Genomic DNA, 22395 nt, shown 5'->3' on the forward strand with positions numbered 1-22395 from the left:
TTATGGTGTCAGGCTTTTTATTTTATCACTGGGCCACATTAAGATTTTCTCAATGCTACATCCCTAAATATTTAATTATGATTCTGATAATGATCCTAATGTGGTCTCCGATTAAAATTACATTGTAGAAGCCAGAGGCTATTCATTTTTTTATATCATCGATGAGATCCGCTCTATTACTAATGTCTGTCTTGAGCTATTACGTCACATTCAGGCGACAGCAGGCTCAGTTCTCTGTGTGACGGGGACCAGGAATCAGACATAAACATGTCCACTGCTATGAACTTCAGCTCCAAGGCTTTTAAACCTCGAGCTCCGGAGAAAGGCTCCTTCCCCCTGGATCATTTAGGTGAGTAGAGACACACACACACACACACACATAGCACAAAACACATATTTATGGTCAAAAAACACAACAGAATACTAGATCAATGGAACCACAAAACACCTGAGAGTACCCACAGTCAGTACTCCACCACCAGGCAAGTTAAAAACAGTGACATCATAAAGGATCTGGAAAATGATTGTGGTTGGAGAGGGAGATTGAATTTTATTACTCAAAATAAACCAAATTAATTTTTGACCTACTGTGTCCTAAATATGTGACGTATATAAACTTAACACTGTTTGTAACGGATTTCTAAATCCTCAATATTACCGGAGTCAAATCTGGCAGGTGTGGGACATGCTGTGTCCCAACTTGATCCAATGTTACTCCGGAGCATTTTCTTCATTACCTTTTAAAAGAAAGAAATATTTCAAGTTGTCACACCATCATGTAAAATGTGATAAAACAACTGGAGACAATACCAACAGTACATCCATGATAGTATTTCGTCATAGGAAATCTTCAAAATAAAGCATCGCTGCAGTAACAAACATAAGTTCATATTTATACCAGTAACGTACAGTACAGACGTACAGTATCTAACGTTGACTTTTGGCTATTTTTTTTTTTTATTTCAGGAGAGTGTAAAGACTTCAAGGACAAGTTCATGAAATGTCTGCAAGACTGCAGCTTCGACAACTCCCAGTGTCGCCTGCAGTCCAAAGACTACCTGGAGTGCCGCATGGAAAAGTAAGAACGCTCCCTGAAAATGCAGCCGACACGTTTCACACAGTCCTTGCATGCTGTGACTCAAGCTGTTTTCAGACATGATGGTGGTGGTGCTGCTGGTCCACGTCACCCAGAATGTTCTGTAAAGATAAAACCACTGCAACCATGCTTGAAAACACGTCTTTTATTTAATCAGAGCTGTATCTTCTCCTTCTTATTGTGCGTTTTCCAGTCAGCTGATGGCCAAGGAGCCTCTGGAGAAACTGGGATTCAAGGACCTGCTGGATGCTCCTCCCAGCCAAGCGGACGCAGACTCTAAACCCTGACCTGCTGACGTCACAGCTGCGGATTCAGATGCACGACGACAGTGTTTCTCTGACCTGAACACGTCCAGCGTTTGTTCGGGGACAAGATGATAACACGCAGACAAGAGCTTATTAAAGACTGCTGTGAGTGTGGAGCTGAGAATGACCACAAGAGGGCGCTGTTCATATGATGGCCTTAGTTTGAGTTTTTATCAAATACTTGTGTAAATATACAACGTGTAATATATAGAGGTGTTGTTATAACATGTCAATAAATCCTTTGTATTTAAACTGAAACTGTGTGTGTTGATCAACCAGCAGTGGTAACCTTGTGATAAAGATGTTTGACACATTCGATACAATTGATCTGGCGACATCTGCTGGTCAATTGTTGAAAGTGAATTTATATGGAGGTGTCAAATCTGAGAACATGATCAAACAATCTGAAAGTGACTTCGCAGTTTTGGACCTGATTGTATATACACACATATATATATATATTGGTCTGTGGGTATATTTTATTAGAAGCACAATAAAAACACTTAAACTGAACCAGTATATAAGCGATAACTTTAGTTTTTAGCTGAGTCCAAAAAAGGCACAGTTAATATGAGATGTATTAAAACAAAGGAAATAGATGATTTGATCTTAGCAGTAAATTAAAGTCTTAGGCCCATTTCGGGGAGAAAAAGATTTCGAATATTTCGAGAAAACAGTCGGAATCATCTGTGTGCAGGATTTTATATTTCCACATTGAGTTTGGTTCAAGATGTTAGATCCAGGATAATGAAACTCTTGGGAGCTTCTTCGAGGTTCTTCTCACTTCTAATTCCTAAGAATGATGTATTTTTTAATTTACTCTCATTACATCTTAATTCTCAATTACAACTTAATTGTCGTCATATTACAACTTTACTCTCGTAATACTGCTTGTGTTGTGATTGAATCGTTTTGCTGACTGTCCTTTAAGGATGCAGGAGGGATATTTGTCTGTTATGCTCCCATCAGCTGTGATGTGCTGCAGTATTGATTCAGGCTGTGCCTTTGTTACAGCCTCTGCCCCCTGCTGGTCGAGATGCCACATTACCTTTGTACTCATGGTGTCCTGTTTTTTCTCGTATCCTCAGGTGAACTGGGTTTGGCTGATGAAGAGGAAACTATTAGAGGAGGAGCAGGAAGTGTCTCTCTCTCTCTCTCTGTTGCAGCAGCAGCAGCATGTTGTGTTGTTTCTGTTCCTGATGGGGCTGGTAGTCAGGAAGATCCTCGGATCCTACGACCCTTCGTGGGTTGGTCTCTGGGCTTCTCCTTCTTTTGTTCATTTTGGCCGCCCCATCAGCCCTTTGTTAACGTTGGTTGTGTTTGTTCATTTCCTTCTTGTAATGAATCAATATCTTTTTGCCGTTACCCTCTGACTTTGAACACAGTATTATTTGCTATATGTCACACTTTCACAGACTAGCCAGGGGTGTACCAACAGGGGGCCAATGTAGGCAAATGCCTGGGGCCCCCACGCTAAGAGGAGGCCCCCAAGAACAGCTGATAACGTTGGTCAAACAACAACTATTTTGTGAAAATCCCCTTAAATTCTATGATTAGCAGAAGACTGCAACAATGGTTGGAATTGTCCTAAAAAGGCCACGTACCTCTCGCTCTCTGCCAAAAGCTTAACTTCTGAGGTTTAGACCGAAATGTAAGAATGTATGTTCTTTGACTATTATTTGTGAATCAGTGCAGTGCCTGTTCTAAACCTGTCTGCCTGGAATGGGCTGTTTCTTTGGTCTGTGGTGATGCTGCTTGCAGCTTTCTTTCTGAAACTGTAAAAGTGTCCTGCGGTAACTGAACCAAGTACAGATTGGCTCCTGGACTCAGTCCACAGAACCACAAAGCTGTGAACTGGAGAATCCCTTGTGTTTGAGTCCCAGCCACAGCTGCATGTTTAAGTCGCACCAAATTCGACACTCCACTTGCTTGGGCCCTTAACAGTACATATGTGTACAAGTGTGAGGCCGATAAGATGAATAGTTCTCAAGATGTGTGAGCCACAAACACAGATTTCTGGAATTGGTAGATAAATGCACAGTGTAAAGATTTGTTTGAAGATTAATGTGGTTTGGTTCAATGTGAGGCTGCGTCTCTGCGAACATCACAGAGACTGATCTTGAACACTGATCACTAAGGACTAAACTGTAAATCGGACTTTGCCAATATTAATCAACACCTCTCATGCTCGTCTCAGAGACTGACTGACACCAAATGATTCTGTGACTCGTTGCTCAAAGTTCATCCCAAAACCAACATGTGTGTGCGATCATAGCGTGACGTCTTTAAAATCGCTGACGTGCAAAAAAAAAAGACTTATTAGTTTTTAAAATTCCAGTCATGGCCTTTTTATTGTCAAGTTAAACGGCATATTAAACAGGCAATACAAAATGAGACACACACACTATGTCATGAAGATTGAGCACAACTCTCTCTAAAAAAAACTAAAACCATAGATGCCTGGATCCGAAGTTCACCGTGTCACAGTTATAAGAAAACAGGTGGAGATAAGTAATTTAGGCTGTTAACGTCCAACCTCTTTGTATTGTCAATGTCTAGGGGCCTTTTTTAATCATTTACTGTCACAGCTTCTGCTCATTCAGTCACAGGAAGTTTAATACAGTTGGAATAGTCTGGGAATCACAGTTTAGTGACCCCTAGTGGAGGGGTTAATGGGGGCTGTCGGCGGGATTTCCGAGAACAATTGACATTAAAACAGTATCGTTTACTCATTAGTCTGATCTGTTACTTGTCTGTGTGTCCTAGAAAAAAACCTCCTGAGTGGAAAGTGCCACCAATACAGAAAACTAAATTTATTTCTGGCTTGTAGGACGTGAAGAAGATTTCAACAGTTTCAGAAAAAAATTATGACCTTATCTCAAAGTAGAGCTTTACCGATATCAGCAATATGAAATCATTGCCAATGTTATATTGGTATTAGTGTTTGTGTTAATCCATAAGTAAATTTAATAAAAAATAAAAATCACATTTTTAACTCCTGAAAATTGCCGAGTACTTCATTTTCTCCAATGAAAAACCACATTCACCATCTATACGAACCATGGAAGGTCGTTATTTATGAAATGTGTTCAGTAGATCTAACAATTCTAGACACACGACTTTATTTTTATCAATATAAATTGATTTCTCCGTTCTTCTCCACCACCGATCGTGTATTATGTTAGACCATTTAGCTTTAGACCTCCTCAAAGAAGTCTTTTGTCATATAGAGCTTGTTTCTTCACATTTAACACAGAACATGTCCCAGTGTTTCAAAACAGTTTGAAACAATTCACCAAGTTAGACATTATAGATTTTTAACGTCCACACTCATCATTCATTCTTTATAACAGTTAACCATAAGAATGTTTGTCTCGTATATTTACTTGGTCACACTGATCTTAAGGACACGGTAGATCAACAGATCCAGGCGGGAGGAGGCGGGGGTTTGCCAATGATTAGCGCGAGGAGTTAGAGCTGGAACGGGACCGGTGACGGCGGCGGCCGGGGGATCGAGACCTGCGGCGGACTGGAGAGCGTCGCCGTGGAGACCGAGACCTAGAAGAGCGAGAAAGTGAGATGGGAGTTTGGAAATGTATCAGCTGTGGTTAAAAACAAGATTTGGTTCCCAAATCAAGCAGCGGGACTCGTCGCATGCTGCTCACCTTCGCCTCATTCGAGGTGGGGTGCGACGCCACATTGGGGGCGGAGGAGGCATCCTGCGGGGTGGGGACATCCTGCGAGGTGGCAGGCGCACTGTAGGAGTCAGCACGGCTGTGACTGTGATCTCCTGACCGTCAATCTGACCTGGAGGAAATTAAACAAATGGGAAAATCATCACATGGACTTAGTTTTCTAGACATTAGTATACACGAGAGCCACACTAGTGTCAGCTACACTTTCTCAACATGTCCCCCTGCATCCTCTTACCTCCGTCCATGTGTTTCAGGGCCTTCTCCGCCTCGTCAGGTGTCTCAAACTCCACGTAAGCGTAGCCTTTATACAGGTGCGGGTGGGTGCGGTTCACAGGCATGTCAATCATCTTGATCTTTCCATAGGTGGAGAAAATCTCCTGGATGTGATCCTTCAACAACAGAAAATAGGACATTTGGACATTTGCCCCACCAACTACATTTAAGCTGCTTTCACACAAGCAGAGACCCTCTGGACATTCTCCGCAGTAGGTGAATGTGTGAATGCAAATGTCCACGTGAGAGCCTCCATTTCGCCGTCCAGTCCCCTGGTTAAAAGTCGGCAGAATATCCGAATGAGTAGATGTGAGAACACAGCGGGAGATCCTCTGCAGGACTGACCGCGAGCGAGTGAGTGTGTTGATAATGTTTCTAACAAGTGACGGTCACAAAAATTAAAAAAGACTAAACAAATATCTCGGAAAAAGAGGGGGCGCACACGTAGAAGACACAGTCGAGAACGTAAAGAGCGATTGCAGCGATAAAAGCAGACGCCAATGTGCCGTAAAAAACACATGAAATCTGCAGCAGAATTAATATGTTGCCTCCTGCCTCTCCCTGCTGCACCACCCCGACTGCTAATAATGTGAATACAAGCAGATGAAGGTAGGTCTAGTCTATATGGAGGAATCTAGGTCCAAATAGAGGAATCTCTGTTTGCCAGTATTTAGATTTTGCCAAAGACCTAAAGATGAGTGATTCTCGAGAAAGCTTCAAACATCTGCTTTGTGAGGAAGAAAAAGAAGGGGAAAAGACACTACTAGAGGAGAGCAGCAGCACCTGAACAATTTACAGTGCCAAAATAATGGGTTTTAAAAATAATGGGTGCTTTCCCCTCCAAACCAGGTAAGCCAGAACATAGACTCTGAATCTGACAGCGTGGTTTACAAACTGTATGCACGCGAATACAAAAACATCTTATAACAGGAATCTTTGCCAAGAGGAAATATTTAATACCAAACTAAAAAACTTTCTTCAGGTAAATGAATGTTTGATTCTATTCAAGACTTAGTGCTCAAAATCGGCAAACGGTGGGAACTGTTCAATGCAGTTTGTTTATTACTTGTCTTTATATTACATACTCATTATTTGTTCGAATCTTCCTGATTTTCTTTGATTCTAGCATAACCTAAAAATAAGAAATTTATTTGTGGTTTGTTGCCAACATTTACACGTGTTGCCCTTTTCCCTCATAAGCACAAATTCCTGTATCAATCACAAAAATATCGAATTTTCTTTTTAACTGATCCGCAGACTGAACTCATTCAGTCAAGCACTGTGACTTCACAGCAGCAGCAGCATCTCACTTCACAGCAGAGTCACACGGGTCAGTAGCTTGTTATGATGGTATTTACCTTGATGATGTTTCTCGTCAGCCGGCCCAGGAAAACCTTGGTGGGTTTGGGCGTGGGACTTCTACGGCGTCTGTCCCTGTCGTCCTTCTTAGCAGATTTGGACCTACAGTGATGTTTACAATTAATTTATCAGATGTGAAAAATGGACTGAGATAATTTACTTAAGCAAGAGAACCAATATTCTTGCAAATAAATGAGCATTCATTAAAATTATTCTAAAAGTACAAAAATATTGGCATCAAATAAGAATAAGAATCAAAGTTGAAAGTATTAATGTGTTAATGCAATCCTGTGTGTAACAGTTTAATGTTGCAGCTAGAAAAGGGGCAGCTCATTTTTTTATTGAGCTTTATTATACCTCTGTAATCTAGTAGAGTCCAGTATAAAGAAACTAAAATGCAAGTATATAAAACCTGGACTTAAGTATAGCACTTGAGTAAATGTACTTTAGTTTTTCACCAGCAAAAGCAGTTATGTGTGCAGCAGTATGAGATTCAGACGTAATTCAATAAATATTAAGAGATCATCAAACTATTTCATCATGACTCATTTCCTACTTTGAGCGTGAGCGCCGTCTGTTGTTGTGGCGCTGGCGGCCGGTGCCTGGCGAGGAGGATGAGGAGGAGGATGAGGAGCGGGAGCTGGACGAGCCCGAGTGGCTCGAGGCCGAGGAGCTGGAGCCGCTGGAGGAGCCGGAGCTGGAGCCGGAGCTGCTGCTGGAGCTGGACATAAACAACGGCAGGTTTAACGATGGAAGAGATAAGGACAAATGCTTCAGCTCCTGTGCCAAACACAAATCAGCTCAATAATGACAAACAGAGTATCAATCATACCACCCTTGGTCGAACATTTGCTTCTCACATAAAGAAAAACGAATGGAAATTATAAAAACACTGATATTTTGTAAACGGGCCTCTGACCTGCTGCTCCCACTGGAAGCACTGCGCCGTGTACGGTTCTTCTCACGGCCGCGGCTTTTGTCAGCCCCTTCTTTCGTGGCTCCTGACTTCTCCTTACCGCGCGGTTTAATCTTGTCATCCTCCTTCCTCTTGGTTGGAGACGGCGCCCTATTGAAGGAGAAGAAAGACAAATGAGTCAAGCTTTGAGGCAATTGCTGAAACTGAGCTGTTCAGAATTTAGAATAGAGACGAAGTTATATCACGAGCACGGCTGGGTAACAAAACAATATAAATAGATGCTTGCACTGAACTCTGGAGATCCTCTGCTCATTCTGCAAAGAGGTTATATGTAAGAACGCGGTTCTGAGTGAGAGCCTCTGGACTTTCTGCTGCCACTCTGAAGTAAAAAGTCTGCAGAATATCTGAATAAGGACAGACATCCTGCCTCTGCCTGCTGCACCACCGCTCCGGCTAATAATGATCACACTATCATTCAACAAGCACTTTAAAAAAAGTCAAATATGTATCGGTATATTGCCTATACATTATTTAAGCACGGTGAGGAGCTACATCACATAATTGATCCACGTCAGATTGGTCAAATATTTAGCTGTGTTTGTCTTGAGTTCAAAACCACGACCTTCACTCAGGAGCAAAATCTTTGTTTAAACGTCTAATAGATAATAATGTGACAATTATCAATGTTGAATATGTTGTATCTTACTATAATTTTGGGCCATACCACCCAGGCCTTATAGTAGCTGGTGTTTGCAAACAGTAAACGCATTAAAAAGTTACTTTCCAAGATTTTAAAATTGCACAGGTTTCCATTTACAGAGCCAATAATGCAAATTTATCCGCATGTTTGATACACACTGTGCAACAAATACGACGTCACATTGTTGGAATTTGATTAAAAAAAACATGTCTGCACGAATCATTTGTTTTTAATCATTGAACATGAGTTTGATTACAGAATGGGAGTAAGAAGACTGCGATCTAAGAGCTGAACATGTCATTGTACGATTAACCTGGAAACAGCCAAACCTTGATGATAAAAACAACAATAGCAATAACATGGTCTGTACACATATACAGACGTGTCTAAATAATTACAAAATGATAAAACCAATCTTATCTAGAAATAAATCTGAATCATTGAAAGCAGGAATTAACAGCTCAGAATTGGAATTAGGATGATGAGAATAAATCACGTTTCACTGAAAATAGAATAATCTCTAAATTTATCTAGACTTAACATATGTATATTTTTATTAAGTTGTTGATCTACACGTACGTAATGTGTACACGCTCTATGTATCTGCGCATCACAGCGGATTATACGTCTTGACGGTATTCGCCTAAACACTCCATGTTAGCATTAGCCAGCGAGCTAACATCGGTATGTTGTGTTCGGCTGGACGTCAGGTTTACGTTGTTGGAGCCCAAACTATGTGCTTAACTATATTTTTTCACTTTAACCTTTCCATGATTTTATTTATTGGTCAAACACGAGAACAAGAAATAAATACAAATATAAATGACAGCGTTTACTTACATTTTACAGCCTGCTCGCAACAACTCTTAGTCGCACACAGATGACGTGAGGCGTCAGCTTGCTGCAAACCAATCAAAGATCTGAACGTGCGCAGGCAGCGGTAGATGATCTAAAGGGATTAGTATTCCCTCTATGAGGTCTGTCAGGGTGTTTTCTTTTCATTTCACCAGTCATTTATCTCTGACATCTCTGCTTATAAGTTCCATAATGGTTGTTGAGTGAAACTTCAGCTCCACAGTGTTATTCTCAGACCTTTTTCATTCATTTGGATTGACCGTGTGAGCCAGACCTTGCGTAGATGTGTGTTGTGAATTTGCCTGCCGGGACACACTGAGGACTCAGATTGCTTCATTCAAACCAAACCGGCGACTGGAAAGAAAGAAGAATATTAACACAGCCACGGAGGAGACGCTCAGAGTGACGTGCTGTCCTGCAGTGTAGTTACATTTTAACCTGTAGCCATCACAAGTTAACTGCCGTCCTCATAAGGGACCGAGGAGCCGAAGGATCCAGACAGAAGAGGCATCAGGTTTGTTTATGTGCTGTGACAGCTGCCCGGCGTGAAGATGAACTCCTCAGGTGACTCTGAGCCAGGGGAAACCAGCCCACCTTCAGGAAGTACCAAGATCCTTGCATTGACTGTGTGCTCTGCAGCCATTGGAGGCACCTTCCAGTACGGCTACAACATCTCCATCATCAACTCCCCCACGAGCTACATCCAGAGCTTCATCAATGAGACCTACATGGAGCGTTGGGGCAAAAGCTTGGACAGCCCTCAAGTGACCCTGGTGTGGACTTTGATTGTGTCATTCTTCTCTCTGGGAGGTTTGGTAGGCGCGCTGCTCGCTGGGCCCATGGCTGTCCACTTTGGAAGGAAGAAGTCTCTGCTCCTGAACAACGTCTTCCTGTTTGCTGGCACCGTGCTTGTGCTGACGTGCAGGGCGGCCAAGTCATTTGAGATGATCATCATCGCCCGATTCCTGGTGGGGATGAACTCGGGTGTGAGCATGAACATCCAGCCTATGTATTTTGGGGAGAGCGCCCCGAAACACCTCAGGGGCGCTGTGGCGTTCTCCTCAGCTGTTTTCACTGCATTTGGGATTTTCTTGGGTCAGGTTGTGGGACTCACTGAGCTGCTGGGTTCTCAGCCTCTTTGGCCCTACTTGCTTGCTAGTAACGCTTTGCCAGGGTTGATCCAGCTGCTCACCCTACCCTGGTTTCCGGAAAGCCCCAGATACCTACTGATTGACCGGGGAGACAGAGAAGCGTGCCTCCAGGCTCTTGGGAGACTCCGTGGCGGGGAGCCTCCGGTCCTGGAGATCGAGGAGCTGCTTCAGGAGCAGGAGCAGCAGCAGCAACAATCAACATCTTCAAAGTCTGGATCTGCAGTTGCCAAATCACCCTGGACCCTGTTTAAGGATCCTGACCTGCGATCCCAGCTCCGGACAGTCATGGGCGCCAGTAGTGCCATGATGCTCTGTGGAAATGACTCAATCTACTTCTATGCTTACTACATCTTTCTCGCAGCAGGGATCCCTCCAGAGAAGATCCAGTATATCACCATCGGCACAGGCGCATCTGAGCTAATTGCTTCTATACTGAGTAACCTTCTGATTGAACGTGTGGGTCGCAGGTACCTTCTTGTTGGAGGCTACAGTCTCATGTCCTGCTGGTCTGTAGTCTTCACCGTCGCTCTCATCCTCCAGAGCCGTGGAGTGGCGGGGATGGCCTACCTCAGCATGGTGTGCGTGTTTGCCTACATCCTCAGCTTTGGCTTGGGACCTGCAGGGGTGACGGGGATCCTGCCCGCTGAGATCTTTGACCAGGCATCTCGCCCGGCAGCGTACATGGTCGCCGGCTCATTCATGTGGATCAGTCTGTTCTTGGTGGGAATGCTGTTCCCCTTCATCGTCAAAAACCTGGGGAGCTACTGCTTCCTGCCTTTCCTGGTCGTGTGCTTGGTGTCCGCTGTGTTTTTGGGGCTCACCTTACCAGAGACGAAAGGCAAGACGCTGGCGGAGATCACTGCAGATTTTCAGGGAATGAACAAGTCGACGAAAGAGAAGTCAAAGGGGCAGGTGGAGAAGCCCATTGAGACTCACTACAAGCTGGGTGCAGCCTGCTCCTTCACCAACCTCATGCAAGATCCTGAGCCCGACCATAAGAATGGAGACATAAATTTGAATGTTCCGGTAGAAATTGAAATGAATCAGACCGTGCCTTTTGTAGCCACTTGATGCACTTGATAGGTTTGGTGTCATTAGGTACGTCCTATTGCAAATACACAAATGCTACACAACACAACCAAATATACAAACATGTGACTAACCCCCAACACAACCAAATATGCAAACATGTGGCTAACACACAATACAACCAAATCTACAAACATGTGGCTAACACACAACACAACCAAATCTACAAACATGTGGCTAACACACAACACAACCAAATATACAAACATGTGGCTTACACACAACACAACCAAATATACAATGATGTGGCTAACACACAACAAAACAAATATACAAACATGTGGCTTACACACAACACAACCAAATATACAATCATGTGGCTAACACACAACAACACAAATATACAAACATGTGGCTTACACACAACACAACCAAATATACAATCATGTGGCTAACACACAACAACACAAATATACAAACATGTGGCTAACACACAACACAACCAAATATACAATCATGCGGCTAACACACAAAACAAACTGCCAATACACAACCAAATATAGAAATGCTGCAAGTGGCACACACCACGATAAGGAGTGTTTTCTCGTCTACACAAAACAGTGATGAGCCTTAAATTTTAGCTCATTTTATGTATGTTTTAGGAGTGGCTAATTTTAATATCTTAAGTGTGGCCCAGCTGGGTTCATCGCTTTTTTTTGTGTCCCCCTGGAAACATTCCCATGTCATGTGTGCTACTTGCACCACATTTCTGCATGTTGTGTTTTCTCAAGTTGCACTGAGTCGCGCTCTCTCTCTCTGTTAATGGATCAGATCATGTGTATTCCCCTCATAAGCATGATAGTATGTAGAATATATCAATTTATTTATAATATTTTTAAGAAGGAAATTCACATTGTAGCAGAGTAGATACAAACTTAGGTGTTTAACAAGCATTATTTATTCTCTCCTGACCGTAATGAATCCTGCACTGAATACTGTACTACTAATCTCAATGAAGCTGTCAAGAGAATAATTTACCTCACAACCCTGATTCATATCACAGATATCTACAGGGCTGTATAGTAGAGTGAGTAGTTGTTGAAATAGCATGAATTAACACATTGGCACCTTGTTGATAACGGTAATTGTTGTGTAATCAGATTTATATTCTGTTTTGCTGACATGTCTCTCCAGTTCAGTCATCCATGCTTAAGTACATTTTGATCATCAAACTGGAAATATTAACTCCACACTCTGGAAGTTTCATGTTGATTTTACAGGACATCTAACACCTGTAATTTGTTTTGTTTGTTGTTATTCTTGTATCAACTGGCCTTGGATATGTATTTTAACTATATTAGTTAGACTACCTAACCTGTCATATTTATCCACATGGAGAGATGTATTTATTTATTTACTGAACAAAAGAAAAACCTCTATAGGATTATTAACAGCATGCATGACAATACGTTAATTGTGGTAGCATTCTTTTTTTTTTTTTGCCCTCAAGCGCCAAACTTTTGAATGTAGTGCTCAAACCTGTCCAATAGGTGTCACCATTGTCTCTGTTCTTGACTTGCTCTCCTTTATGCACTCGAAGACAAAGCTGTATAATGTCAAGATGAATCCCAGAGGAAGGCAAAGATTGCACTTTTAAATTGAACAGCCTTCAGCTCACAGCCTTTCCAAGGTGTCTGTTGACCCTCTGTCAGGGCGTCTGTATGTTTCTTTCACCAGCAGACCACGTCACTGGAGTTATAGAATCACAGATATTTTACATATGTTGATCTTAAGATAATAGGAAAATGCAAATTTAGGAAATATATATTTTTTGCAAGTGATTCAAATAATTTTTTTACCTGGAAACCTCTATGTACATGCTGGATTTAAGGTTTTCTTCTTAAAAAACCACTGCTGAAGCATGTAGGAGATGAAATGCTGATATTGTACGACACTGTCTAGACTATCTAAAGCATGTCATGGTACTAAGGGTCTCACTATTTAATGCTAAGGAGAGTTTTACAGTTACAAGATTTATTCTTCTGTGGCTGTCGAAAAACTGCAATCATATTTATTCAATGCCAAATCCGCCTGAATGTACAATAATAAAATATAAGTCCCAATGTTTTCTTAATTATTTTTAATCACATTACTTTGGCTCCCTTTGCTCTTCAGCACTTCAATCCATCTGCTCCTACCCACTCCCAATAAAAGTGTTAGCGTAATGCTGTTTATTTATGGAAACTAGTGCTATTTGAGAACATCTCACTCTTAAGTGAACTTCCAGTGAACTATTTCATATTACATCATTTCAGCACAATGTGCTTTCCGGCTGTTCAAATTAAAAACAAATGACATAGAAGTAACACTAATTTGTGTGCTCAGACAAGTGGGTATCATTAATTATAATTATTATAATAACAGGAAACAGTGCAGTATTAGAGCCTCTTAAAGAGAAAGAAATAGAGATTGAGATCTGATATCTCAGAATGTGGTTATAACATTCTGAGAAAAAAGTCACAATATTATGAGAATAGTATTATGACATTTAGAATTGTTATTTGTTCTCTTTTTTTTCTCAATTATGACTGAGTTTCCTCTCAATAAATTGAGACTTCATGTTGATACGATTACGACTTTTCTCAAAACATTCTCACTCTTTTCTCATTAAATTACAACTTTATTCTCGAAATGAATTTAGTTTTCTTCAACATGGCCCTAATGCTCCGTTGTAAAACAGAATATTCTGGCTTAAATTTGTCTTAAAAGAGGGATAAAAGATCCCCTACTATATAAAGCAGTCGGTGTTGCACATGCAGAGACAGTAAATCTATAGCTGAGAGGAGAGCCAGACAAGTTAAATGTTAAACACACATTAGTCTGTCTGGGGTGCTGGCTAATGATCTCTGGGATTTTATGTGTTTATCCGAGCTTAGGGCTACGATGAGGGGCTGCACAGAGACTCATTAAGGTCACTCACCAGCCTACTGGCTACCACACTAACAAACTATGTCCACGTTCTGTGGCTTAGCTGCCCTCTCCATTAAGGCTACACAGTATATCTAAAATTTACCATCATTAGGATATCATCATATACATTTCCCAAACGACAGCTTGAACTGTGATAAATGGTGTTCCATATTATATTATCAGATATTCAGATCATTGACTGTCCAGGGTTTTTCCCGCAGAGAGAATTGCGAGCTGCCTCCGTCGAATTTCCTGCCGCCTCCACCTCCTGACAAAATTGTACAGTGGAAACGGTTTGGCTCGATTCGGTTGGCAGTGGACAGCGTGAATGATAGAGACACAGAGAGGAGCAGTAAATTACTGACAGAGCTGTAAAAAACTGTAAAACGTGATTTTTTTTTTTTACATTCCAAACGTGTTGGAAAAGACCCCAAATGATCACTGTGAGCGGACTTAGTGGAACTGGGCATGGTTCCCTAGGTGTCGGCCCCGGACTTGGTGGTGCTGTGGCCGGGCTGTGCGGCCTCTCCCTCGGGCTGTGGAGCTGTGTACACCAGGTGGAATTTTTTTAATAAAACCATGTTGTTGGAATGGAAAAAATGCGAACCCAAAGCAGAAAGACTTAAAACACTGTATACTTAAGCACTTGTTTATTTATCGCAAGTCATATCGCATATCACATGTTTTCCTAATATCATGCAGCCCTGCTCTCCATTATTTAATTATTTGCTAGTTAAAAAGATTATGAGTTAAATTCCTTATAGTCATCTTTGCTTTTTTCACCTAATCAAATCTATTGGATTTAGTAAGATGGCTAACCTGAGGATCGCAGTGCGGCACATGACTGATGCATGTTGTCCCCTCTGGGCTTTATTGTAGCTGCGTACGCTCAGTGATGACAACATTTTAAATTACAAACCCATCAAAACCCACATGCTCGACTCGGCTGCTGCTGGTGCCAGCTCTCCTCTCTACTTGCTGCCCCTTCAGAACTGCTTCCCTGTTTATTTCATGTGCCAGAGAATAGGATCACTTGCTGTTGGCCTGATACTTCGTGTCCAGGGTGTTGCTCATTTTTGCTTCTATCATGATCATCATCATAAACACAATTATCAGAGTAATTTAAGTCAGAACTATTTTTGATAACTTTAGCCTGGGTAGGTTATGTTTTCACACTTGTTGGCCTGTTCGAGTTATTAAAAATTACTGAACCGCTTTTCTTGAAACTTAATGGGACATGGGCCAAGAAAGAACCCATTAAATGTTGGTACACATCTGGACAAAAGGGGCAATTGATGAAAAAATGTCACTTTCTTTAACACTGTGATATGGGTACATTTTTCCTCGGGAATAATTCATGGACCTTGACAGAATACAATCAGGCATATTAAGATGGCCGATATATACAAGTGTGTGTAATTTGGTGCAGCTTGATTGAATTTAAGGGGACCGCTGGGCCTTAGTATGCGCTCTTCCGAGTGCCGTTGTAGCTTACCAGCTTGATTATTGGAGAGGATAATTATGCTAATCTGACATGTCGTGTTAGTGCGACCTGCAACCCACGGTTGGAAAACTTCAAATTCTTGAAATACATCTAGGGATCCAGACCTGGTAAACAGCAAATGAAATGAACTCTCACAGTTCTCAGCACTACCTAGTCCCAGAACCAGCCTAAAGTGTTATTATAAGGACTACTGGGATTTGACCTCCTCCAATTACAACTACGCTACCATCCATGTCAGTAGTCTTTACTTTGAATGTCCCTTTCTATCCGTGAACTTATGAGAAATCTGAACCAGAGCTCGGTATTCAAAGTGCCGAGGACTTTAAAGCACAAGATGACATTAGAGGTTCAAATTTTGACGTTAAAGTCGGGATGATGCATCAGAGTAGGCAAAGCACACACATATAGTGTAGCACCGTCCACAGCAATGACTATTTTGTGAGAAGCCCTTTAAATTCTATGACCGGTTATGTGCAGGAGACTGTAATGACTCCATGGTCAAGCCACTAGCTCTCTACCAAAAGCTTTCTCATTTGAAAGGTTTCGTTAAAGAGCAGAATTTGAGTATTATGTGCCAGAAATGGTAGTGGATGTTTCTACTTAAACTTTACTGTTTTACGATTTTACTGCTACACTATATGTATATGCAGAGTATGTACTTTGTCTAAAAGAATCCTCAGAAGATTGGAGTGATGTGGTTTGATATCATGCGTTTCTTGAATGGGTACTTCAAGTCTCTTTAACCTGCGGCCCTCAAAGTCCATTGAAAAGCTCCTGAGGAATGAATAGCTTCATCATTGAGTCTTTCATTTGTCATGACAGACGCATGTTGCATTGATGAGCACTGTTCAAGGAGGTGCTTCATTTTTCTCCTCTTCCTGCAGTTATTAAAGTCTGCTACTCGTCCGTGGTGATGGAACCTCACAAAGCATTGAACTCCAGCCAGGTTCGTCACTTTTTCGGGTCCCCTGGAACCATTTCCATTTGTATTTGCTTGTTTTCTTATTTTGCAGTTCATTGAGCTCTCTTGGCCACTGTAGCATAATAGGAATAATTGCAATTCCAGTTAGTTTCTATGGAGACATAAGAAGATGTTACAAGTCATACATTAGAAATGAGTTGTACCATCATTTTAAAGGCTAGAAAAAGCGTAAATGCAAAAAAAATCTCTTTGTGGACGTTTCTACACACAGACATGGACAGGAATAGTTTGAATCACGCAAGCTATCTAAAAGCTGCAGTCTCTCTGTGCCCCTTCATAACAAAACAGGCTGATGATGCTATTGTGAAGCAGACAGCGGATCACCGGGAACCCACCAGAGAGTCACCAGCATTGTCTTCAACAAAGGCCGACCCATACCTCTGAGTTATTATTATTAGTCTTTGACATTTTTTTGTCCTGGGAAGGAGGAAATAGAGAGACACATGCATCATATTAAAAAAAACTGGGATGAGAACACAGAGCAAAGGTTATTAAACTGGACGTGGTTTGACCAGTGTTGTGTGCCTCCTGTATGGTGGATGATCTTTATTACATTTTCCATGTATGTTGTAAATGTTGCTTCCACGTTGCCCTGTTCTAGTTCTTCTAGATCGTAAATGTCATGCGTTTTATCCTATTTTTTACAGTGCACAGGTCAGAACGTTGAAAAGAAATGTAAAAAAAACCAAAAACGTCAGTTTGTCAAAGGGTAAAATGAGTTATTAAATATCAGTGTTGAAGCTGCATAAATCAATAGTTTTATATTATTGAATCAAATGGTTAAGTCAATATGTGAAAGGGTAAATATTGGATAACAGGAAAATACAAGCAAAGCAAATAATACATAATTAGAATTATACGGTATGATAACAACTCAATAATCAGAGTTGTTTATAAGGACTCAGAAATTCCTTTTCTCCGTTATAGTGTCTGCAGATTCTGTTTTCAGTCCAAATGGCGCTAGTACTTCTGCTTTGTGTCAAAAACCATCAGCTCTGTCCCTTTGACCATTGATTCCTGTCATGACATAGTAATACCCCCCCCATGCATCAATATTGTGGGTGAGTTCTGCCTTTTAATAAAACCATGGCACGTGCACACTGTAAATTGTGCGGATGCTGCACACGTAGTTCTGCCTGTTCCTTCATGTCAAGTAACTTATAACTTGCTTATAAATAAATGTGACATTTGAAGCAGGCTGGAGAACAGCTCATCCAAGAAACTACACTGCGCCTTTTTTGGTCCTTAGAAACACATCCGCCAAGTTTGAAGTCTCCTTTTATAGTTAGACATATTAGTTGCAAAATGTGTCTCGGAGGGAATGTGCGTCATATGTGATGGTATGCTATATGCATGGATGTGTGGGCTTGGCCATGCAGGGGAACGTATGAGTACATGTTGAGAAGGGATTTGATTAATTCAAGGAAAGGCAGAACGGAGAGGATGAAATGAAAGAGAGGACCAAAAACTGTTTTACCATAAAGAATCACTTTAAAGGCTCAGTGTGTAAGATTTAGTTGAAAGGGATCTATTGGCAGAAATTGAATATAAAATAATCCTAGTGATGCTTTCACTAGTGTGTTTCATCTGAATTATACAAATTATTGTTGTCTTTACCCCGAGAATGGGCACTTTATACGGGTCCTCTCTACGGGGGCCGCCATGTTTTTTTTTTTACTGTAGCCCAGACTGGACAAACTAAAAACCCTTTGAGTTTTAATGACAATTGAAGGCTACCACAGGTTCTCTTTCATGTTTGGAAGGGGGAGGTGAAGTGAGGGGTGTTCAGCTGCAACATGCAACTTCCCCACTGAAGCTTTAAATGAGACAAATTATGCATTTTTTTGTTATCTTTCTTCTATTGTGTTGTATAGATTCAAGTTTTGCAAAGTTTCAAAGCCCAAAGTCGTTGGTAAGGGGGGGTGGCTCTTCTCCCCCACAGGAAACACTGCTCCTGAAGCTCCCGGTTAGTTGTCCAACTGATACAGCCGCATCATTGTGATGTCACACGACAGATCGGCACCATCAGGTGAAGCTGAAACATGCAGGTTGCGGTCACATGAAGGTTTCAGTTGGCCAATCACAGCAGAGTGGGCCAGCTGACCAATCAGAGCGGACTGGGCTTCACCGGGAGGGGGGCCTTAAAGAGACAGGCGCTAAAATCAAGTGAATCAGACAGAGGATGAAAACATTGGTACAAACATTGCAGACGCTTTTCACAAATGAATAAATGTAACAGGGGTGAATGGTGTACCATGTTTCAACACAGTATCCAGTTCTCCTTCATACTTCCGTGATCCCACAATAGCCATTTTCAGACATGAACTCTGGAGAATGTCCAAACAATTGTTTCTGGACTTTTTTCTTAATTTTCCTTCCACACATGAAACGCAGCAGGAGATTTGCCGCTCAAAACAACTCAGTAATCTCTGGAGCAGTCAGGTGACGGGTGGTGCAGCATGTAAAGGCAGGAAGTAATGAATTAATTCCACTGTGCAGATCACAGTTTACAGCACATAGACACCAATGTCGGCTCTTATCACCAGAAGTCTCTTGATATCTTTACCTCTGTCTTCTACGTGTGTGCCACCTCTCTTTCATCCAGAGATATTTGTATTCTTTTTGATTTTTTCTTCTTTCTTCCTTCTGGGAGAAACTACAGAGTATGCCTCAGCCTCTAACCCGAACATTTGCCTTCTCGCATACAGCTCCTTCGGGTTTTAGATGATCAGGTGTTCAGTGCATGTCTGAAAGGACAATTTTTCACTTTTTCTTTGCATGTGTGGTCAGTGTCATCTCCAAGAGAGATCGCGAATGAAAAATGTGATAAGGGATTTGTTGGCTCGTAGCTTAATAAATTAGCTTTTTACCAAATAGGAACAAACATCTAATGTAACTTTCTATCAGAATCTATCTCTGTGACTCATGGATGGATTCATACTGTGGACTGAACAAGGAAAACAAAAAGCCCTGATCCTTTGGATAGCTCAATGAGTACTTTAGTAGAGCAACCTAATAGGTTGTGTCACAGCGAGCACCGATTTAGAGCAGTTGTAAACCTGCTCTACGTTTGACCTGATTTATGATTATGTAGGTAGACACCTGCCCAACACACAAGTGTTTTCCATGGCCATGGTGTAAACGTCACACGCTGCATGTTAACTCTGTTGTATACTGAATATACAGCTGCACAGTGTGGCTCTGGGCTGTAGCTGCTTCCAGGGACAACTGAAGTTTAAAACCTACGAATGTTAGAGGACCAATAAACAATATGATGCCAGTTCTCACCTCATATCCAGTTGTTGTGTAGTTTTGTGTTCTTGAGTCGCAAATTGTGGAGTTGTAATGTATCTCTTCTTGAGAATACAAATGAGATCTCTGTGTTGTGACTAAGAATACAAATGATTCTTTTACAGAAAATGTTGCACAGTGCAGTGTAGGTATGAACAAATATTATGAATACCTTTAAATAGAAATAGAAAGTTATGTACACACATCATCTAAGGTTTGCGAAAAAACAATCAGGGCGGCTTTGAAGCATGTACGGATTTCGTGCGTGCGTGCGTGCGTGCGTGCGTGCACGATGCTTTCATCAACAACTCCCTTGCCTCGTGGCCCTGATCTGTTTGTCTGTCAGCGGCAATGTCAGCAGGCATCACTCAGGGACTTTAGGGAGAAGGTAATCTCATTTAACCAGAGCATTGGTTTCCTGGTCTTCTGACCTCTGATAAGAACAAGATATAAACAGATAAATAGAGGACAGAGAAAATGAAGATGAAGAAGGAAAAGGAATGATTAAAAAAAACAAAATACAAACATAGGAAAATTTGCCCTTGAGGTAAACGGACGCTTGAGGTCTGAACATGACCGGCACCACGGGGACGCCCGAAGGACATGACTGATGTCCCCGTCCCCCTACCGTGTGCAAATTCCTCTGGATATCATAACAGGATGATGGAGAAAAATCACCTCATCTCTTCCCGCGTCAGCCTGCACTGAGACAGAACGCATTTAGCGGAGAATGAGAGTCATTGCGAACATAATGAAGCACCTGGCGAGCAACGCTAACGGCAGATCTACATCCAGATTGGCCGTATCTGTCATCAGCACAACGTAATAGAGAGTCGGCACATCTGCTATGAACGAGAAAGGGCTTTGCTGGAGGGGAGCTATTCTCTGTGTTTCGATGTTGTGAAGGTGGAGAAGTGATATATTAGGTTTAAAAATGTTTTTGTCGTGAAGCTCATTTTCTCAGGCACAACTCTTGACGTAAGGTTTTCATTCCTAGACAACAGATTTTAAGCAAAAATATAACCCCAAAACAGTATAAGTATTGTGATGAGGTTCAGACAAAAGTGCAAAGATAGGGTATCACAAAGGGATAGTATTTACTAAACTACTAGACAGCAATTGTCCAACATAGCTCATACTGCTTTCAGTGTTCGGATAAAATTCTTGACTTTTTGGACTTTGTTATGGACTTGTTATTAGATTTACATTTCAGTCGTTTTGGATATTAGACTAATCAGTTCCTGTTTTACTTTGTTGCGCTTAACTTGAGTGTCCATTACTTGCTTTCCTTCCTGTCTAACATTCAGCCCAGACAAAACGTATAAAATATTTATCAAAAAATAAACCGTGGTGCCATGAACACTATGTTATGATACACAAGGGGTTGCAACTATGGCAGCTGAAAAGGCCATTCTTGGCATTTTTGTGGAACAAATCTCTGCGACAGATGACAGGAGTTTAAATATGTGTTTAATACTTCTAAATACACTTGATGGTACAGTCTCTGCCTTTGCTGCCTGGAATAATGTTGAAATGCTTTTTAAACAAAAGAAAGTTTGTAGAAATCAACATAAGCAGAAACATGAAAAATATCTTATTATATTAAATCCTGTCATTGTAATATACTTAAGACAAACATGTCAACCAAACAAATTGTCCTCTTCCTAAAAGGCTTTTCTCTTGCAATGTGATCAAGTAGGTTTACAAATTATATTTATTCAACTGCATTCTTCTTTTAAAGTAAGCTAGGAGGAAGCTAGGAATGCCAGACACATATTTTTCAACCAACTCATGGACCTGGCAATAGCTTAATTATCAAGCTGATAAAACTCAGACTGTTGTTCTCTCAGCACATCGATGGTCCTTGGCTAGAAATTGAAAGACTCCTACTCTACATCTTTGTGAAATTAAAGACTCAACAGTAGAATTTATAATATCTGTAGATCTTAGTTTGTCCTTGGTATATAACATTTTGTTGGAAACACAAGATCTTCAGTGACAATGTGGGCAAATTGTTTTGAGATTCATTCAGAGAAGAAGCTTTAAATAATGACTTCAGGTCGACAGTAATAGCATTTTTCAACGCCAAGTCTCAATCTAGATTTGTCAATTTATATTCTCTCAGTTTTTCTAATCTGCTTTCTGGTAGAAGGATCGGGAGCAATCGCGTCGGAAATTGAACCATTATGGTTGAAGACACAACCAATCTTCACCATCGTCATTTACGTAATTGAAAGTGATTCAAGATGAGTAATAAATTGGGACAGAG

The 22395-nt window shown here is 41.2% G+C and overlaps 3 protein-coding genes across 5 annotated transcripts; 2 read left to right on the forward strand and 1 right to left on the reverse strand.

Annotated features, from left to right (window-relative positions):
* Positions 1-204: 204 nt before the first annotated feature.
* LOC117752859 (cytochrome c oxidase assembly protein COX19) lies at positions 205-1653 on the forward strand. Its single transcript, XM_034570558.1, has 3 exons — positions 205-349; positions 967-1078; positions 1290-1653. The coding sequence occupies exons 1-3, from the start codon at positions 268-270 to the stop codon at positions 1381-1383; spliced, it is 288 nt and encodes a 95-aa protein (XP_034426449.1). The 5' UTR covers positions 205-267; the 3' UTR covers positions 1384-1653.
* A 2328-nt stretch (positions 1654-3981) lies between these two features.
* LOC117753003 (RNA-binding protein with serine-rich domain 1-B-like) lies at positions 3982-9249 on the reverse strand. 3 transcript variants are annotated; one of them, XM_034570774.1, is made up of 7 exons: positions 9185-9249; positions 7648-7794; positions 7285-7449; positions 6728-6830; positions 5332-5485; positions 5067-5208; positions 3982-4959 (listed from the first exon to the last, which is right to left on the reverse strand). In XM_034570774.1, coding segments are annotated over exons 1-7 (813 nt in total). In that variant the 5' UTR covers positions 9187-9249; the 3' UTR covers positions 3982-4859. The 3 variants fall into 3 exon arrangements, with proteins under 3 accessions (XP_034426665.1, XP_034426668.1, XP_034426667.1); XM_034570777.1 differs by having other exon boundaries at positions 7285-7437; positions 9185-9248; XM_034570776.1 differs by having other exon boundaries at positions 7285-7440; positions 9185-9248.
* A 309-nt stretch (positions 9250-9558) lies between these two features.
* Positions 9559-13494, forward strand: LOC117753002 (solute carrier family 2, facilitated glucose transporter member 11-like). The gene has a single exon (XM_034570773.1). The coding sequence runs from the start codon at positions 9751-9753 to the stop codon at positions 11419-11421; it is 1671 nt and encodes a 556-aa protein (XP_034426664.1). The 5' UTR covers positions 9559-9750; the 3' UTR covers positions 11422-13494.
* Positions 13495-22395: the final 8901 nt, after the last annotated feature.

This window comes from Hippoglossus hippoglossus, chromosome 19, assembly GCF_009819705.1.
Source record: "Hippoglossus hippoglossus isolate fHipHip1 chromosome 19, fHipHip1.pri, whole genome shotgun sequence".
NCBI lineage: Eukaryota > Metazoa > Chordata > Actinopteri > Pleuronectiformes > Pleuronectidae > Hippoglossus > Hippoglossus hippoglossus.

Coding starts and splice junctions, on each gene's coding strand:
- LOC117752859 (XM_034570558.1), top strand. CDS start 268: ATGTCCACTGCTATGAACTTCAGCTCCAAGGCTTTTAAACCTCGAGCT. Junction 350..966: donor CTTCCCCCTGGATCATTTAG/GTGAGTAGAGAC, acceptor TTTTTATTTCAG/GAGAGTGTAAAGACTTCAAG. Junction 1,079..1,289: donor CTGGAGTGCCGCATGGAAAA/GTAAGAACGCTC, acceptor TGCGTTTTCCAG/TCAGCTGATGGCCAAGGAGC.
- LOC117753003 (XM_034570774.1), bottom strand. Junction 7,450..7,647: donor GCTTCCAGTGGGAGCAGCAG/GTCAGAGGCCCG, acceptor GTTTATGTCCAG/CTCCAGCAGCAGCTCCGGCT. Junction 5,209..5,331: donor CCTGAAACACATGGACGGAG/GTAAGAGGATGC, acceptor AATTTCCTCCAG/GTCAGATTGACGGTCAGGAG.
- LOC117753002 (XM_034570773.1), top strand. CDS start 9,751: ATGAACTCCTCAGGTGACTCTGAGCCAGGGGAAACCAGCCCACCTTCA.